The sequence below is a fragment of the Lissotriton helveticus genome, chromosome 7 (genome assembly GCF_964261635.1).
Source record: "Lissotriton helveticus chromosome 7, aLisHel1.1, whole genome shotgun sequence".
Lineage (NCBI taxonomy): Eukaryota > Metazoa > Chordata > Amphibia > Caudata > Salamandridae > Lissotriton > Lissotriton helveticus.
Genome location: NC_136068.1, coordinates 131,363,425 through 131,384,457, shown reverse-complemented (window position 1 = coordinate 131,384,457; position 21,033 = coordinate 131,363,425). Strand labels below are relative to the sequence as shown.

Sequence of the window (21,033 nt, the reverse complement as noted above, 5' to 3'; positions counted from 1 at the left end):
CCTCAACTCTCACTACTGCCTCCTTTCTGCTTTTTGACTCCTGTGATCAGGGATAAAGCCTGACCCCTGAGCAGTCTTAACAGCCTCCCACAACGAGATCGACGAGGAAACTGAACCCTAATTTTCCTGGAAATAATACTCCAATGCTTTCAACAAATCATTGCGAGTCTTAGGATTACGCAGGTACCAGGGATTGATGGGGGCTACTCTACCACCCGAACCAGGAGCCAGTTCAAATCTAAGCCAGAGCAGAGAGTGATCCGAAATACCTCTGGCCAGATGCTTTACTTCAGCAATATACGATGCCTGGGCTGCAGGCACCAGAACATAGTCTATCCGAGAGAGACTACCATGCGCACCAGAGTGGAAGGTACTGTTGCTGACTAGAATGAAATAATCTCCAGCTATCAGCCAGACCCAGTGCCTCAATAAAATCTGGCAGCCATCTATGGGCCCTCCTCACGTCCCGTGACGGGTACCTGTCTAGACTGCCAGAGACTACAGCGTTGAAATCACCACCCAAGATCAATAATCCCCATCACGAAACAGAAAGACCCAACTCTCCTCCTAGTCCCGCACCATATAGAAGCAATCTTTAAATACAATGCCTTGCAGAAACACGAACAAAACACAACAAATGAACATTTCCCCCCCACCACCCCCCAAACATCCCGTTACACTACCCCCCTCCCTGCATCCCTGCTTACGACTATAGATCCTCCCCAACTTGCAGTGTGCCTGTCGCCCCCACATCTAGACTAAACTACAAAAAGTAAGTCTGAGGAGGAAAGAGACCCACCGATAGCCCGTTGACCCCCCATATGTACTTCGTTAAACCTCTGATCCAGAACCTTACAACATTACAACAATAGACCGTTCCCTAGTTTTCCCCAGCTACCAGGACAACAGTACTCATTCTTGCTCCTGCAAACCCCCTTCTTCTTCTCCACTCTGTCTCTGGGGCTCTCGCTGGGCAGATAGTGTCCAACCAGTCTGCAGCGATCTCCGGCTTATCAAAGAAATAAACTCTCTCTTCATGTTTGATTCTCAGCTTAGCCGGGTAGAGCATGGCCTATTTAAGTCCCTTATCTCAAAGCCTTCTTTTCACCCCCATAAAACTCAGTCTCTGCTTCTGCACTGCCTGCGTGAAGTCCGGAAAGAAACTGATGAACGAGTTTTCATACTTCAAGGGGCCCCCCGATCTAGAAGCCTGGAGGATTACGTCTCTGTCTCTGAAATTAAATATTCTTCCTATCAAGGGTCGGGGCGCGGGACCGACACGCGGTCTCCCTCCAGGAATTCTGTGTGCCCGCTCGACAGTAAAGAACTTGCTCAGGCCTTTAGGTCCAAGGTGGTTGATTACTAGACCCTCAACAAAGAGGTAATCCGCTTGCCCTTCCGCTTTTTCCGGCACCCCAATGATACGTACGTTATTTCTCCGGGCCCGCCCTTCGAAATCCTCCAGTCGATGAACAACGAGTTCATTAGAGGCCCTCAGATTCCGAACATCAGACTGTAATTCTGTGACGTCATCCGTAAGACTAGCCATTTTAATGTCCAAAGACTTCACTTTCTCACTAGTTTTCGAGAGGTCCGTCCGAATCAAGTTAACCTCAATGGACACAGTGTCCAATTTATGAGCAAAGGTCTCCATCTTCAGCCCAAGAGTGGACTTGATCCCGTCAATGGCGGTCATCACGTCTTGCAATGTCGGCTCAACTTCCAGTGCAGAGGCTTCTTTTACTCCTTCTTGTGACCTTCCCGGTCCACTAGGCGACCCCTTAGTTTGCGCGTATCGGTCCATGTTGTTTGATTGGGTGTATCTTCCCCCTCTAGTGGCCTTCGATTTCTGTTTGTCTCCCTCCGGCTTGGTCGCCATTCCGGGACAATCCTTATTCGTCGTCCTATTAAGGGAGGTGGCACTTGGGACTCTTCGTTGATGGACAGTATCGAGTCTCCTTGTCTTCTGAACCTTTAGGATAGTTGGTCGGCCATCCGTGGTTTCACAACGCCCATCAAGCCGCAGAGAGACCCAATCGCGGCAGCCACATCTGCACGATACGCTTCCAAAAGCCTAGTTTTCAAGTCCCTAGGCCTCCATACTAGTAAAATGCCCCCATTGCTTGGCACACTGACTCCGACTGGGGTGTCTGAGCACAGAAGTGCACCCAGGTGAGAACACCAAGCGTTCCAGTCAAAATCAAAAGTGAAACCAAATGGGGCTGCAAGACCAGACCGGCCACTTCCGGTACCCAGCGCCGTTGTTGTTTAACTACGCCACGGGCACTATGCCAACCCAAGCCCTGGGCATCCGAGAGAAACAGGCCGCAAACTCTCCGTCCCTCTAACTCTGGTTTCCGGGGTCCGTTCGGGATGCGATTTTCAGTATTCGACACTCCTTCGGTTCCACTGCAAGAAGCACTCCACAGTAGACAGGATTAGTGGCAGGATATATTCGGGGGGCTATGGGGGTCTCGGGAGCCCTGTGCTCACGCGGCTATCTTGGATGCGCGCGAAGCTCCTTCCTATCAACCACTTCTTAAGGTGATATCGGCAACATTGTTACCATCCCTAACTTACGGCAGTGAGGCCCTAAACGGAAAAGACGCAATGATTGTTAACAATGCTATTTCAAAAACTTTTAGATCCCTCTTCCTCCTTCCAAAAAATGCATCACAAGCCCAAATCAGGCTGGAATTTGTCTTGAATAATCAACTGTTCGCACGAAAGGGTCATATAATCAAAGTATGGAACAGAGTGAAAAATGATAAGAATAACTTAATTTCACAGCTTTTATGGAAAGAAATTGAACAAAACAACAAATCATCTGCCTGGAAATACCTGGATAAGGCTTTGGATGAATTTGAGGTTCGGGGGATTTGGACCTCTACCATAACCCAGGATTCATTAAAAAAAGTTGTGAATAAAACAACAGATTACCTATCATTGATAAGCGACAAAGCTACCTTTGTTAAAAGGAAACATGCATGGTCCATAATAAATGGTTATACAAAAAAGAGGCCTCCGCAATATCTGGACACGCATGGTCATTGAAAAGTAAACCGATTTAGATCAAAGCGCAATTGGGAGTATGGCCAGGAGAATCCCATGCACCACCTTGGAAAAAACTTGAAAATAAAATAATGTGTAGGCTGTACGAATCCGGAGAGGAAAATATTATACATCTCTTGTGTCTCTGCCCAGAATTAAAAAATGAAAGATTAACATTACTAAAAAAGCTATTTAATGAAAGAGGAATAAGGACATGCAGGCAAGCATTGATTTGATGTCTCTTCAGACGATGTACTCATTAATTCTGCCTTGACAACATTTTTAACGATCGTATGGAAAACAATTAGAACAACATGAAATTGGATATTAGAATGAATATATTCTCCATTAACTCTTAAATATACGAATTTGTTTTACTCAAGCAGCTTCAATAACGAATGTTTACAATTTTAAAGATGTACTGATATTTAAAATGCGATTTTAATGTTGTATTGTAAATCAAATGTACATAATGGAGTGTTTGCGTTTTTGTAAAGATTTTAATTAATCAATCAATAAATATTAACATGATGGTACTGTGTTGAGGAGGTCTTCTGCGGGAGTTGGGGATCAGAGAACTGAGGTCAGATGAGAGGCCTAGCTACATGTTAGTCTGTTGGAGTAGCAGGCATTTGTTAAGATTTTCTTACTGTACATCAAAAGGTAGCTCTGGTTCAGGTTCTCAGGGACAATACCATTGCTTTGTGATTATCGCAGCAAGCAGGATGAAGTGGGCTCCAGGGTCCTGTGCCAGGAGACTATGCTTTTCTGGAGTTGGTTGAAGCATCAGGGTATTTTCCCTGATTGTAAACCACCTGGTGGTATCCTTGAATATCAGAACATAAGAGCTAAGCAGGGGCGTCGGACAGATCACAAATGTAGTCTACATTCGGAGGTGGCACAAGGGATCTTCTAACAGAGGGGAGAACCCTGACTGGATCTTCTTTCCACTGTCCCACATACAGTGCCACAGGAGTTGCACATTTGAGTTTTCCATGAGAATGGTCACTAAGAGATGAATTCTGTCTGTAATAGAACCCAGAACTCGCCTTCTCTCCCCAACCTTTCCTTCCCAGAGTTTCTGAAAAGATCAGGAACAACCGGACCAGTCATACTTTTGGCACCTTATTGGCCCAGGTGGTATAGTTAACTTCTGGGCATGAGGTTCTTCCCTCCAATCAGGCTTTCATTCTTTGAGAGGATCTTCTGTCACAGCAGTAGGGCAGGGACCTGCCCCATTGTACTATCAGCAACTCCATGATTGGAGATTGAGCAGGAGCAGTTGACTACATTTGATTTGCCACCTGAAGTGGTGGAAGTCATCCTTGCTGCCAGATGTCCTTGCCAGGTGCAATTACAGATGTATGTCCTGGTGTGGTATCTACAAAATTGACCAATTACAAAACAAGCAGTGGGATGTTCTTTTGTTAATTTTGTCTTTGGCCTTCCAAAGCTTTGCAGTGGGCTCTTTTTAAGTTTGTTGGCCCTTTTGGCCGTTCTACATTAGCAACAGTCCTGTTATTTAAATCACCAGTTGTGATTAGGTTTATAAAAGGTTTGACATGTTTCCTCCCAAACATTGTGCGATGCCACAGTGGGACCTTAATTTGTTCTTAACTTTTCTCATATAAACGTCTTTCAAGCTGATGCATAGCTGCTCACTGCCTGTCTTCACTTTGAAATCGGTCTTCAGCTCATCACGGGTGAGCTTCAAGCACTCTCAGTGCACCCTCCCATCTCCATCTTTTTTCCAGAAAATTGGGGTTTAGAACGGACATTGGTGCTCAGGGGTGACACTTGTATGTGGCCAGGACACGAGTCAGGGGTACAGACGGGTGGACCACGTCCGCCCACTTTTTTCACAGGTTGAACACCGACCACCCTGCCAAGGTTATGGGCCCCACTGAATATTGTGCTGAACTCGTCCAGATGTAATTTCCAGATACCGGGACACTTTCAGCAGTGCCTGCACGTTGTCTGCTTTCCATTTTCAACAAGCAATGTGCAGGAGGGGTCGGGGCTTTTTTAGTTCAGACTCCTGCTGGGCCAATAACAAAGGCCGAATCTGAGGGGTCATCAGGCCTCCTTTTGTTCAGTCTCCTGGCTGAGAGCAGTCTGGAGCCTCTCACCTGATGCAAATGAAGCGGAGGGGAAACAAAGGCTCACATCTTGTTAGCACTTCACACATACTTAAGAAAGGCAGCATTTCACTTTATTCAGTGCCTGTTTAGGAGATATGTATGCACTGTAAGAATCAGATGTGTTGGTCTTTCTCAGCATTTATACAAAGCAGATTGCATTTTTATAGAGCTTACTTCCCCTCAGGAGACTTTGAAATAATTTAAGTACCACTCTTTTTTCTGGTATAGTCCTACTCATCCCAATGCAGGGCGTCAGGGCACTTTACATCAACACGTGCATACTACATGTACAATAAATTATATATGTTTGTAAATGAATGTACAGGATGTGTTACATAAAATTGGGGGATTGCAAGGTGTAGAAATCACATATCATCATCTGTAGCTCACTGTGCTATTATCCTTGCAATGCGCTCAAACGTACACATGTATATGTTAAACATATATGTGAGGGCTTTAGATCTGATGTCACTTCTTGTGATGCCTCTTCCTGTAAAGATGTGGCTTATGATACCACTTTCTATTATGTCAATTCCTGTGATGCCATGTGTGATGTAGTGTGCCATGATGTCGTGCGCCGTGATGTCGTGCGCCGTGATGTCATGCCCTGTTATGTCGCACGCAGTGGTGTCACGTGCATACTAACTAGTTTAGTCCCCCCCCCCCCCCCCCCCCCCCCCCCACTTCTTTTTTAGGACTTGTGCCCTGTATGTGGCTCCACTTTATCATTTATGCGTCGGTTCAGAGCGAGTGCAGTGCTGCACAGTGCCATCTAACAGGGCATTACTGGAAAAGGATTTCTGATCCATTCCTGCGCCTGGAGAGTAGTCGAAAAGGAGGACTCTGTGGTTAGAGTGTCCTCCAGAGACGGTGTTACCCAAAAGGTAACTCGTTCTTCCTTGTAAATAATGCAAACTTAGGGAACAAATACAATATGTGCTTTCTTTTTAAAAAAAAATATGTTTATAGCCCAGCAGGGTTTTAAAGATTACAGGCACCGGTATGCGAACAGAAGAGAAACCTTTGCTTCGTAGCTTCCAGTATTCTCGCTCTGAGCAGAGCAGTTTCCGCACACGATGTTCTTTCAAATATGTTCTTTTTAAGTGATGTTCTTAACGACAATATCTCTTGCACCCTCCCTTGCATAGGCCAAGATCAACTCTTGGAGTACCTGAACAAAATAAAATCGGGCTCCCCAAACGATACAAAAATCCACCTTCAAAGCATTTCCAGAGACCATATTCTCTCTCTTCTGAATCTATCTTTAACCCAAAGTACAGTTCCACAAGACTTTTAAGAAGCAGTGATTATTCCACTCCAGAAAAAACAAGGAGTCGGCCTCCTGAGGCTGGACAACTATAGGCCAATATCCCTTCTCCCCTTCTTGGCCAAAGTATTGGAGACCCATGTAGCAAAAACTCTCAGCACCTTTTATTGAAAAAAACAATTTCTTAGACTCACATCAAGCAGGTTTCAGCGCAGCCCACTCCACTGAGTCCATTATTCGATCTGTTATGGGTGACCTAACGGGGAAGACTGATGTAGGCAGCACTCAAGCCTTGATTCTCCTGGACCAGTCGGTAGCTTTCGATACCGTCAACCATGACATCTTGGTGGGACCGTATGGCTGCAGCAGGTCTCAGTGGTACTGCCCTGCATTGGTTTCAATAATTTCTTACGGATAGAAAACCGTCAGTTTGGCTCTCTCCGTACGAATCTGGCACAGTGAACTTGAAATGTGGAGTACCACAGGGCTCATCCTTATTCCCATTATCTTTTCAATATATATATCCGCCCTCGCGCTTCGTCAGATGGGAGTTCAAATCTACAACTTTGCTGACGATATGCAGCTGGTCTTCCCCATAAACGAATCTACAGTTTCCAAGGAATTCCTCAAAAATTCCATGCTGTTCATCATGAACTGGATAAACAAAAATCAACAAACTCAATGCATCAAAAATGGAAATCATCATCCCCAACAATAAACTTTAGCTTTGGTCCGCCCCGAATCATCCTCTCCCTGATCCTATCAAGAATCGATTGTGCCAACTCAATATACCTAGGCCTTCAGCAGAACCAGGTACATCTGGAGCTAACACAAAATCAAGCAGCCAGAATTATATACCAACAGACAATGTTGCATCAAGCCGCTGCTAAAAGAGCTGCACTGGCTCCCAGTGGAGCAGCGCTCCATGTTTAAAACCGGCTGTATATTGTTTAAAGCCTTACACTGGACCGGCCCACAGTACATTTCCTCAAAAATCCATAAGTGCACCCCCCCCCCCCCCACCGTACTTTAAGATCCACACACATGAACTTATTAGAGGTACCAGACTTTAGACGCAAAAGAACAGGAGGGTCACGCTTTTCAATACTAGGACCTACATTCTGGAATGCTTTTCCACCTCCACTGAGATTTGAGTCAGATCTCCTTCGCTTTAGGAAGTTGCTGAAGACTTGACTCTTCACCCAAGCTAACAGCTGGACGTGAACCTTCCTAACTAGTAACCCCTAATGAAAAGTAAAATTTCCAGCGCCAAGAAACTTGTTGGTGAACGCGAGCTACGAGTTCTAATTAACAACATAACATGATAGCAGTGCGAACATTTATTGTCTGGTCTTTAACACTGTCTTGCCAAGGACAAGCTTATCACGTTTTCATAGCTCTTCTTTTCCCTAAGTGTCTAGAATGCGTTAACAAATGTTTCTTTTGTTTATGAAATGTTATCTGAAAAAGCCTGCATATATTTGAAATAAATGAATGGGATGTTATGAACTGTGCTGTAGTTGCCCTTGCATTATCACAAGCTCACTAGAAGACAATACTACAAAATAGCACATATTCCTGATCCATTACTACTGCAGTAAATTATGTAGACTATGTGCAACAGTAATATCAAATATTGATTAACACAAGATGTAAAAAAAAAAAAAATACTACTAGAGGGCTGTATAACCATGAATGTATTCTTTCCATGTGGAATTGGTACATAGTCCCAATATGGTTACAGCTGCACAAAAATGTATCACATGTTATTGTTGCTGTCATAACTACGATAATTGAACATCCAAAATAAATTGAAGTGAGCTTTGAGAAAACTTTAATGTCGCAGGTCATTGACTTTCCGAAATGCATTGGAGAAACAATTGTAAATTTCGGATTTTAGTACCTTGTAAACCGTGAAAGTGAACAAATATTCATGAACAGGACCTTACAGGTAGCCTGAGGGTGATCACTTGTTTTACAAATGAACAGAATTGGATCTCTAGAGCAGTGGTCTTCAAACGTTTTAATGCAACCCACCCTCTCCTCCTCCCACCGCCCTGGAGGGTGGGGTTGGGGCGGGGGGGGGGGATCATCAGGCCCCCTCTTAAGTTTTCACAATTATTTTAATAAATTGACAATGTGTTAATATGTCTCTGCATATTTAAACATTGCAGTTACTTTCAGTTAGTGTTTTAAAATGCAATCAAATACATGATTGCCAAACATACTGTTCTGGTCAGGCAGGCCTTACTAACACCCCGACCTGCAGAGGTACTGCTGAAAAACTTCCGGATCTAAGACTGGCGCCTGGGCAGAATTCGAAAGTTAATGAATCTGTGGCTAGACTATGTCTCTACCAGATATTACGTATCCAAAGATAAGTAACTTTTACTTCTATTCCCATGGCCAGGGTATTTTCTGTGGCTCTGAGGAGGCCTACATGGTTACAGTCAACTGGCTTCTCCATAGGTAGTTCACAATGAGAGACGTGGCATTTGGAGGGAGCGTTTTTAGGGACAAAACTGATTTTGTTTTTTAACACTTAAAGGGAGGCAGAGTAACAGTTCGATCTGTTAGCGTAAAATCTCCAGTAAAGGATTACCATTCATTTTGGTGAGTTTCAAGAGACTTATGTTGATGGTAGGTGGAACCACAGCTGTCTCAAGGGATGTTCTTTGGACACCCCCGCAAGCTATGGCCACGTTAGTGATGGATGAATCCACCATTTGGGTGAGATATGCCCATCTGGAGAAACCTGTGATCTAAGGCCTTTGACATGTCAAAGAGGCAGGATTGCATATTAATCTGCCTGAACCTAGAACAGTTCAGCTGGTAATCAGATCCCTCCATTCTTCTATGTGCTATAAGTCTGTCCATGTCTTGAAAGAAAGGACAACTGTGATGTTGTCCCTCAGGAAGTAGGAAAGCATGGAATCTCAGCTTCTGTGTCTGGGAGTATTGATAAAATGAGCGTGTGCACACTAGCATAGGATCTGCTAGTTCCAAACCATCTGATCAGCTCTCTGACCACCGTGGCCGACAGCCTCAGCCAACCACAAATAAGTCTCCATCTGGAAGTGGTACAGCACATCTTCACCATGTGGGGCACCTACGGGTGGAACTGTTTGCCACTCACAACAATCATGTATCTACTGTAGGAAGTATTGGGGATTCTTTTAAATTGAGGTGGAACTTTTCTGCTTCATTATGCATATCTCCTACTACTCTTGATTCCTAGAGTATTGAGGGAGATTTGCCACAACTGGGCTCATATAATCGTAATCGCCGTTGTGGTATGCAGACCTTCTGCACTTTTCCCTATGTTCCCCTTTCAGACTTCCTCTCAGAAAGGACCTTCTTTAACAATCGGAGCGCCTGGTTCTCCCCCGAACCTTGAATGCCTCCAGCTTCATGCCTAGAGAAAGAGCGAGGAGACATTAGCGTATTCCACTTACATACAGAGGTGGTGATGTCATGCTTACAGTCCCTCGTACTTCCACCAAGACTGTTTAGTCCAGGAAGTAGAACTGCTCTGTTGCTTGGTGCGCAGATAAAGGCATAGACTACTTGATAGCTTGCTTGTTGGAAATCCGCCAGTTTGCGCTTTCAGTGGCCCAGGGGCTTGGGTGTTGGGCACTGTCAAGGGGTATAATGCAACCTCTTTAACATTACTTTACATCTGTCACCAGCCTTGCCTGTTCAAGTCTCCTATAAAGATATGATTTCTGAAAGGACTCACAAACTTGTTTCTACCCACTCCTTTTCTCATGCCACAGTAGGATTGGACTCTGGTGTTGACCATTTTGATGGGTGGCCCGTTCAGTACCCTTCATAATTCTCAGTTTGGGCTTTTGACTTTAAAACGAGTTTTTAGGTCTCGCGACCTATCGATGCGCGCATGGGCATCGAGCGGAGCGAGAATTCAAGCGGCGAAAACATCATGAAACCACCAGCTTTTTGCTGGCGTTTTCATGGCGTTTTCTTGCCGTTCATGTGAACCACGTGAGCAACATGCACGCGCATTCACGGCCAGGGCTTCTCCTCCCCTAATTATTCATGGCCGGCCGCAGGCCGGCCGTACTTTCAGTTTCCCGCTTCTCCTCCCCTAATCATTCATTCCGGCCGCTCACAGCACATCAAAGGGCTTCGCCCAGCGTGCGCTCTGCATTCTCTCCCCAGCCAGCTTCCCCCAGGCCGTGTTCCCTCATCCCTCGCACCCCCTCCTCCTTCAGGCCCCCACCATTTGCTTCCATTTGTTTTTTTGGCTTGTTTTGGAAGTATGTTGTTGTTGTTCCAACTCGTGTACTCTACCGTTTCTATGTGATTCTTAGACTTTATCCATTTGTATCTCTTCGTTGAGTGACTATACAACTTGTACATTTGCAATTTTCTGTTTGTATCTCTTCCGTGTGACTTTACAACTTGTTATTCCCTTCCAACATTCTCAGCGAAGCACAGGGAGCCCAGAAGCTCCCTCCGCTTACAGTGAGAACACAGCGCTGTATGCCAATACTTCATGTGGCAATTAGCATATTACATGTACGAAAATGGATTGCAGCAATGTGGCAAATGCTGTTCTATTGAAATGTGCACTCTGTGGTTAAAAGGACCTTTTCCGTCCTTCGGCGCCTCCATCCGTCCACATATACCTGTCTATCTACCTATCTTACGGCATATTCATCTGTCGGTCTGTCGATCTGCCTTGCTATTAATGTGCCTGCCTATCGGTCTCTGCCTTTCTGTCGGTCATTTTATTTATCTAGGTACCCGCTCTCTCCTGCAACAAATATCAGATCAAAATTGCAGCAACAACTTGACAAAAAATACGGTCAAAGAATTTGGTCGCTTTAAATCACCGATGCCAAAGTTCGCCTTCATCAACACTTTGACAGAGGGAAGCTTGTAAACAGAGCGTTATTGAGTTTTTAACGACCGATTACACTGGTGGATATCACAGCTGCACAGCAGAGTACCCGTCACTGTTTCTTTCCATGCACATTCTGAGGTTTGTGGGCTGCTTATCTGAGCTTGTGCATGGAAGGGACGGTCACCGAGAAGGTGAAGGGGTTGACTGGAACCGGGTAGGGAAATTCATTCTGCTGATGGGAGTACAGACAGACAAGCCGCATGAAAAGCATTCGGAAATCAGTACTTGCTAATAATATTTCACATACTGTACTTTCAATTCGTACTTGTCATTACCTCGGACCTTCCTATTAGGGTACGGATATAGCCTCTTCCCCAACAGTGCAATACAGTAAAACAACTGTGAATCGCTCTACAAAGAATGCTGACTGTGGACATAGGCCAATTGTGTAAGTTATTGTTTTCTCTGAACCTAAATAAAATGTCTCAGAGGTTTGCCCAAAACCCTGGAAATCCGCTGTCTCTCATAAACAAGAGTTTGAGCTATAGGCATTGTAAATGATAATGCCTTTTATTTATGTGATAATTATCAAAACAGATAAATAAATGACATTGTCATTTACAATAACATTAGCTTAAACTTTCACAAATGCGAGACCTATTGCATTGTAAATGCTTGTTTCTGGTTGCTCTCACTTTGAGGTATATTATTGTGCTCCAATAGCTGTTTTATCACCCATAGTACACTGCTTCGTCTCAGACACGTTTGTCGTATGAACTAAAGCGATTTTCCTTCACGAGGTGGTGACCCTTTTCTGTATAGGGCAAGATATTACCCTTCCCACTTTTTACCCTCTCCTGTATAACACCAAAGAGGAGGCGAGACTACACCGGCTGGACACAGAGGGGAGGGGAGTTTTTACATTTATCTTACCAAAGAAGTCGGGTCTGATGACCAGCGTTCTGTGGAGTTCATGGGCAGCAAGAATGGCAAGACAGTCCAAAAAACATAATTGACATGCTGGAAAGTCTTGTGCATCGGGATATTCAATGCCCATTCAAAGAAGCAACTGCCAGAGGGAATCTGGGCCCATTCCATCAGGGCGAAGTCTTCCACCTCAGTTTTGTCAAGGGGTGTTCCCATGGATGAGATCTGTCTGGTGGTGACAAGAACCTCCCTTCACCCCTTCGCCAAATATTACTGTCTGGATTCAAAGGTTAGAAGGGATGGTTGTGTCCTACATGGAGCTGGGTGTTGGTTGGTAATGGCAAATAGCCTAAGTCTAAGAACAGATAACTCATCACAATTGTAACTTTACCTTTTTACATCAAAAGTTTAAATGAATCGCAAAAGGTCTCTGTTTAGGAGTTTTGCTAGTTGAGCGCCTGCATAGATGGGTCACTTATGCTAGATGACTGATTAAAGATGGTTGCAAGACAAATATGCCAGGTATTTAAATCCCTGTGCGCTAATCTCCCCATTCAAATGTGTAATGTCAAATCTGCTTCATTTATCATGTTTTATGTTTGAACATTTATTTATGAGTTGGGAATAAAATGTTACCTTTGTTCATATTGATCTGGTGTTTGAATGCAGAATCAGAAGTCCTTGCACCTCCTGCTTTAGCAGAAAATACAGCAATGTTAAACGAAACAACTCTGCTTCCAAATGAAGAAGATGGATTTGCACTTGAGCCTGTTAATGCAACTGGTAAGTTTTTACATTTTAGGGGCACACTACATTTATACCCCCAGAGTTTCAGTATCATACCTTGCTTCTAATGAAGCACCCACCATATATGTTACTCTATGGCTTCCTTACATTCTTAGTGTTGGAAAATACATTTGTTAAAATACAAAATAATAACCACGGACATCCTAGCCGATAGGGATTAAAATATCTGTTTTTACTACCAAGTCCTTTCAAATGTCAGGCAGCTAATTATATTTTAATAAATGGGTCCCACACAAAAAAGTAGTTACCTATTGCTTTGTACTTAAAACTTAGCAATGTAATAACCTGTGACTGAAAAGCAATTAGGGCTTAAGAAAATTGTTTCAACGTTTTTCTGTCTTTTTCAACTGCTCCATGGACAGTATTCCAGTGCATCAAAGCTGGCTTAAGTTCTTGTCAAATCACTTAGGGGGAGCTGGTCGAAGGTGGGTTTGATTAATGGGCATCATTCTTATTCTAAAATATTCCTGAGCAAGGGCTACACCTGGAGCCAATTTTAAATCCCTTGCAATAAGGGATACTGTAGTGCTCACTTATGTGACTTTGCCAGTTGAGCATATGATTTTTTCTGTCACTTGTTTGTTGTGGTGCATTGATGTGGATTGATTCTTTTAGATTCATCCTTCCATGCGTATTGCATGAAGATTGATTTAATTCAGCCTCCAATGGCCATCTATTACTTTATATTGAGTATTGGGGTCTGGAGACAGGGCTTAGGAAGCAACAAGTGGGAACCCATCAGGAGAAAGGAGTGTCAAGGAATGCAGGAGCTGGAGAAACAGGAACAGCAGGGATGAGGCATGGAAGGTTCCAGCCTTTTTGTTAGCTAGCCTCTTGTGATGCATGGAGTGAAGAGTCTTTGTGCATTCTATAAGCATGAGAGCTGATGGCACACAGCTGAATGGGCAGTGTCTTCCACTGACCTAAGCAGTGCTGTCAGATGTGTGGCTCTTCGTACCAGAAGCCTGTTGCTTTGCATGTAAAGCCATGGAGCTATGTAGGCACAATGGGAACTGGGGTTGAGGGCTAACTGGAGGACTGTCTGACGTAAAGCCTCTAAAGTTTGAGTAATATGACTTTATTTTAGGTAGGCCCCATCACCATTGTAGATCATGAAGGTCACCATTTTAGATCATGAAGGTCTGTATCTTTCTCAATTTTGGCAGAATCATGGTCATGCAGATGTTGTCTCACCGTATCTTTCAAAGATCTGTAAAATTGTCAGGTTGTGAGACTGATGACATAGGTATAACTACTGACCACTAATTGATGTCTATTGTGTATTTTATACAATTAATGTGAACCAATTTGGGTCATTGACCATATCACAAATGATGAATTGCTCTTGAGTGTGTAGAGTATGAGTATGTTTGTATTTGTGTTTGTTAGTATGTATTGAATGTGTGAATGTATTTATGCACGTTGTAGTGAGACTGTTGTCATTTTTCGGAATTTTGATAAAATATAAATAATAAAAATTACATATATTTTCTCTAATCCCTCTCTTCCATTTGTTAGGGGGCATAGCGATGACATAATGTATTAGGTACTTTGCCAGCACTTAGGGTCTCTCTTGACTGTTTATTTTTTTCCCCTGTCCGACCTGCCTGCTATCCGCCTTCAGGGGCCCCCTTCTGTAGTAGCCGCGACATCAGTTTGTGTCAAGTGTCTACTTATCTCTAGGTCGGATAAGAACAAGTACAGACATGTAGTCAAACAAGTGTAGTCTGAATTGACTCCCTTGTATGCCAGAAATTCCAATGTCTGAAATTTAGTGTACAAGGACTGCCACTTACCCACTTAATTGAGAGGTCTTTCACCCATATTATCGACTGAGATTCTGCCAGAAAGCAGTATTGCCTACTTCCGGCGCACTTCAAAGTGCGACTACATTTTGCTCAGTGCTGATAAAGGCAAGTCCTGGAGGAAGGCTGCTACTGCAGCAGGTTTATGCCCTTCGCAGGGCACACTACTTTAATATCTCCACTGATAACAGCCTTTCCTGTCAATAAGATATGCAGTGCATCTTACTCTCCCTAAGAAAGTCGAGACTGCAAGTTGCTCTTCTTTTCATACTCTGTGTAGCGCACAGAAGTAGGTTTTAGGGTGTTAGGTTTTAGATGAAATTTTATCTGTTAGAAATGTTCATTTTATTTTCATTGTTCACAATGTACCTTCTTTGCTGTGTAGTTGTTTTAGAAGTATTGAGAAACAGGTTATTCCTGTCATAATAAATGCTTTTATTTAAAGGCACTATTCTTATTAGTGCTTTGTGTGATATTCCGAACAACAAAATAGGTTTGTTACCACGTGCCCCTGATCCCTTTATAGGGATTGTTAGTAAACAAAAGCAATACAATGTATTGGATATGGTTCTGCTGGCTACAGTAAGCTGTTGTTCACATTCAGTGTTGGTTCATTGAAATTAGTTCTCTTGTCATCCTTGGGTGGAAAAGCAAATCTTGTAGAACTTCGCCAAAGTCATAGTTTACACAACAAGCCCTTCAGAAAGTGAAAGCTCTGTCTGAACATTTGGTGCTGTAGAAATGATTTTCCTCACCACTGCTCAATTGATGTAATCCTCACCATTCAATCAATCAGGGAATTGTAAGCGCGTTACTCACCCGTGAGGGTATCAAGTCGCTGAGGGGAGAGAGGGGGTCTGCAGATTTGTTTAGCCGAAAAGCCAGGTCTTGAGGGTCTTGCTGAAGGTGTTAAGGGAAGGGGCGCGTCTGATGTCTGCTGGTAGCTCATTCCAGGTCTTGGCTGCAATATGAGAGAAGGATCTTCTGCCTGCTCTGGCTCTGTGGATGCGCAGGGTTTCGGCCAGTGCGAGGTTGGAAGATCGGAGGTTTCTTTTGGGTACCTGGAAGTTGAATCTGTTGTTGAGGTATTTGGGTCCGTTGTTGTGTAGGCATTTGTAGACATGAGTGAGGATTTTGAAAGTGACTCTTTTCTCCTCGGGGAGCCAGTGGAGACTTCATAGGTGTTGACTGATATATCTGTGTCGAAGGATGCTGAGGACGATTCTGGAGGTGGTGTTCTTTATTGTCTGGAGTAGGGACTTGTTTATGTCGGCGTAGAGTGCGTTTCCATTGTCTTGTCTGTTGGTGATGAGTGCGTGGGTGACTGTCTTCCTTGACTCAAGGGGTATCCACTTGAAGGTCTTGCGGAGGGTCTTGAAGCAGCTAGAGGTGATGGCGTTGACCTGTTGGTTCATGGTGAGTGATGAGTCGAGTATGATGCCGAGGTTCTTGCCATGGTCTGAGGGGGTAGGTTGGCTTCCGAGGGCGGTCGGCCACCAGGTGCTGTCCCATGCAGAAGGGGTGGTACCGAGGATAAGGACTTCTGTCTTCTCGGCGTTGAGCTTCAGGCAGCTGCTGGTCATCCAGACTGCAACGTCTTGTATTCCTTTCTGGAAGTTAAGTTTGATTGTGGCGGGGTCTTTGGTGAGGGAGAGGGTGAGCTGGGTGTTGTCGGCGTAGGATACGATGTTGAGGCGATGTTGCGGGCAATGGCTATGAGGGGGTCATGTAGATGTTGAAGAGGGTGGGGCTCAGGGATGAACCCTCTGGGACTCCGCAAGTGATTTTCCTGGGTCGTAGAGGAAGGGTGGGAGTCTGATCCTATTGGTGAGGAATGATCAGATCCAGTCCAGGGCTGTTCCTTGTATGCCTGTGTTGTGTGGTCTGGCGACTAGTGTGCGGTGGGAGACTGTGTCGAAGGTCGCTGATAGGTCAAATAGGATGAGGGCTGCGGAGTGGTCTTGCTCCAGGAGGGTGTGGATGTGGTCTCTGGCGCTGAGTAGGCTGGTCTCTGTGCTATGGTTGCTTAGGAATCTGGATTGGGACGGGTCGAGGATGGCTTTCCCTTCAATGAATCGTGTAAGTTTCCTGTTGACTGTTTTCTCTGCAACTTTGCCTGCAAATGGGAGGAGCAAGATGGGCTGATAGTTCTTGAGGTCGATGGGGTCAGCTGTGGGCTTCTTGAGCAGAGGTCTGACTTCTGCGCGCTTCCAGTCATCTGGGAAGGTGCCTGTTTTGAAGGTGGTGTTGACGGTGCGTTGTAGTTCGGGTGCGATGGAGGCCGCGGCTCTGTGGTAGATGTGAGGGGGGCAGGGGTCAGTGGGGGACCCTGAGTGGATGCTTTTCATGGGCGAGGCGGTGTCATCGGCCGTGATCGGTGTCCAGTTGGAGATAGTGGTCTGGCTGGTGTTTCTGGGGGGGCGTCTGTGGCGCCTGGTGGATGGTCAATGAAGTTGTCGTAGAGGTTTATGATTTTGTGGTGGAAATAGGTTCCAAGCTTGTCACAGAGGTCTTGGGATGGGGTGATGTATGTGGCTTCGCTGCGTGGGTTTGTGAATTCTTGACTGCCACTGAAAAGTTCCTTGGAGTTGGCGGAGTGGGCCAGGATTTTGTTGTGGATGAAGTTAGTCATGGTGGCTCTGATCTGGTTGTGGTAGTCAGTCATGGCGTCCTGGTAGGTTGTGTGGTTTTCGTTGTCTTGGTGTTTCTCCAGTTCTTCTCCAGGCGTCTGCAGGTGCGGTCTGGCTTCTTGGAGAGCGGTGGTGAACCAGGCAGCTTTCCTGAGGTGTACAGTCGGGGTTGCACAGCGGGGCAAGCTTGTCTGCGTATACGGAGATCCAGGTGTGGAGTTCTCTAACTGCTTCATTTGCTTCCCTTAATTTGTCATGCGATTCATGTTGTTTATGAAAATGTCAACACTATTTTATGATCTATAGGCTTGGATGTTACTAAAAATACAGCTTTGATACGAGATTGAGAAAATAAGTCAATTCCTTCATTAACGAGTGTTCGTCTTAACTCATCTGAATCCATGGAATTGAATGCAGTCTGTGAAAGCTCCAAATAATAGTAAATGTCGAACAGCCAGGCATCTCTCCCAGGTTTTCAGTTCCTGCTGTAAAAAGTAGACTTGGAGTTCACTCCCTTACTTTGTGTATTACAACTTTCAAATTTTCGCTTATTTATTTTTTTATTTATTCATTTGTAGAGCGCCTGGTTACACCAACCGGTGTGTCCCCGCGCTGAGACATAACCAATGGAAAATGCTGCTGCACGCTGCATGACCTGTTGAGCTACATTTTATTCAGTTTTTGCAAACAGCCAGGTCTTCAGCGGTGTATGAAATCTACTTTTGCTTGGTTCCGTTTTTAGGGTCATTGGCATTGTGTTCCAGATTTTTGCTGCTGGGTACCTGAAGGAACGTGCCCCCATTCTTGCTCTGAATATTCTTGGAACTGTCACCAGTGTCTTCCCCATAGATCTTGAGATACAAGGAGGCAATACATGCCTTCAGCTAATTTGTTGTCCTTTCTTGTACAATAAATCTATGTCTGATACGGGTTTCGAGGATAGATGTGTTTTGCCACTTAACCGATTAAATTAAATGCTTGCACCAAAATTGGAAGATTAAAGTCTACCCTAGTCCTACCACGTGTCTCAAACATTTAATAGTGAAAAGAAACGTTGTCTTTCATTGTTTCTGCATTGCCTTTTTTATGTCTGAGTAAGTTCTGCATCGTAAGGTCTTCATTGAAGTCATAAACATTAGAGTAATTCCCCGCTGTGTTCGAACCCTGCAACTCTTTAAACATTTGTCCATTTATGTACACATGGGGGGATTGTCGATATGATGAGCAGTGCCCTTCAAACCCCTATAAATGACATTTGACATGCAGAATGTTAAACATTTTTGACATTGAGGGATAAGGGCAGACCTATGGGCTTAAATGGAAAAGCTGTGAAATAGATTTCTATCTCTTTAAGGCACCAGGGACTTATCACAGCCTATGAATCATTCTACTGTCTGTTATCTCCCAAAGTTAGTTCTTTTTTGACTTTTGGAGAGAAGGATCCCTAAACACGAGTGGTATCACACCTCATTTTTTCGATGAAGTTTCACTTTGGATTTACTGTTTTTCATCTTACGTCTACATCTTTAACTTCCTACTGTCAAGTGAAACTATTTATTTACTGGTGGTGACAGTTTCTATCAGAAATGCTTCCTTGTTTATGAAATGTCCTGTGGGAGAATAAGGCAGCTACAGACCCACACAAAGTGTGTGTGGTGTCTTTCACCTACATATTCTACAAGGGCATTAAAGGACCAGAAAGGCATGGAATTACAAGTCTAATTGGAGGACATGGGAGCTAAGGAGAAAAGGAAGAAAAAGCAGGCAGAGTTGTCCTCTAGCCTAACAGCCTCAGAAAAAGAGCCTGCACTTTGAAAAGTCTACCACATGCGCAGATCTAAAAAAGAGAAATGTTTGAGTAGTAGAGAACAGCATTAACACCACCCACATCTGGTTCATGAATTTCCTTGCGCTGCCCAGGCCCCAAGATGTCTGGTGTGGCAAAAGCCTGGTATCAAATCCTTTGTAAGTGTGCTGAGGTAGCTCCTTTGAAGTGTAAGTGGCCCATCCTGCCTACATTTAGCCCCCCTTTGTTACACTGTCTGGGAGGAATGTATGAAGGCCAGGTGTCCGCAACAACTAGTAATGTGACACAGTACACAGACTGCAGGCAACAAATGGTTAGTAAAGGAAAATGCCAACTTTCTAAAAGTGGTATTTTCAGAAATGTGACTTGAAATCCCACTTTACCAGTGTAGAGGATCTTACATTACAATTCTTTAAGGACCAAACATGGCATTATAACCTGTTCCCAAACAAAAGTTACCACTTATTAAATGCTGAAAAGGAACTTCGTGTTATCCGATGGGATATGGAGAGGTAGGCCTGCCGTAGTGAAAAGTTAATGAATTTCTCACTACCAGGACCTGTAAAACTTAAAAGTACATGTCCAACTTTTTAAATACAAATGTTCTTTCCGGCTCCTTCAGTCAGGACCCTGGAATTCACAGCTCTGACTTAGATTTTTTTGTCAAATATTCCAGCATTTAATTGTGTTTTTTTAACTTTGACTCAATGTCTTTTTTGGACAGAAATTGGTTATTTTTCTGTCACAATGCCATCTCTTTTTGATCCTTGCCCATCTCTTTTTGATCATTGCCCCTCCTGTAGCAGGAAGGCCAAATCTGACACACATTCTGTGTGTATTCTCAGCCTTCCTGACTCTCATGCTTCAGAGACTTGCCTGCATTGCCAAAGCTGTCTAGGCGTAATCAAGAACAGGGAAAGTATACGTCTCTATGGACTTACTGAGATGAAGAAATCTTCATCCAGAGCAAGGTCTCTGGTGACACAAAAGAAAAAGAGGTTCAGATCGACTTTGAGAAGTAAGATCCCAATCTAGTCCCCATCGGGATCAGTGTCGAATTTACCACCAGTGGCGCAGAAACAGATGTAGTCCTCGAGACATCCTCAGTCGATGGTGCCGATGCACCATACGATGCTGAGATCGAAGACAGCTGTTTCGACGTTGAGTCATCAGGTAACGGAACCTCCGTTGGCGTCAACCCGGTGACGCTCGACGTAGAGGAGTAGGTCTCCGTCGGCTCAGCGTTCGACTTCGAGGCATAAGATCCGTCGGCTTCATCTCTCAGGCATTCGACGTCGAGGAACAAGACTCATCTGTGTCCATCGGTCTCATGCCCAGTGAGCATCTCTCCATCATCATCCCCAACGTTGAGGGCTAAATCACCATTGGTGATTCAGCCAACAGTGACTCCGTGTTCAACGTCAAGACACTCGCATCAGTCGGCGTCGACCCATCATGGACGATCAAGATCGAGACGCACGTCGTCATCAACCTCAAGGCCACCGGATGTGATTTTTTTTATGTGAAGCAGTCCTGCATCTTCATCTGTATGCCCCCGTTCACGCTCTGAGACTCCTGCACAAAAAGTGAGGCAGAAATCTCCAACTGTACATCTCTCTCCTAGGTGGATGTTGCCTCTGCATCACTGGCAGAAATCTGGAACGGGACAGGCACGAGGTCCACAGGACTACTCCAGTCCTCTACACAGATCTCCGCTGGCTCGGCTGGTAC

The 21,033-nt window shown here is 44.5% G+C and overlaps 1 protein-coding gene across 6 annotated transcripts in view; it reads left to right on the top strand.

Annotated features, from left to right (window-relative positions):
- Positions 1-21,033, top strand: part of RAD21L1 (RAD21 cohesin complex component like 1) — a 1,165,932-nt gene that overhangs the window by 852,533 nt on the left and 292,366 nt on the right. For all 6 annotated transcript variants that reach the window (XM_078651710.1, XM_078651707.1, XM_078651709.1 and 3 more), the window contains one exon: positions 12,923-13,036. In XM_078651710.1, the coding sequence (XP_078507836.1) occupies positions 12,923-13,036 (114 nt within the window). The remainder of the gene's footprint in view (positions 1-12,922; positions 13,037-21,033) is intronic.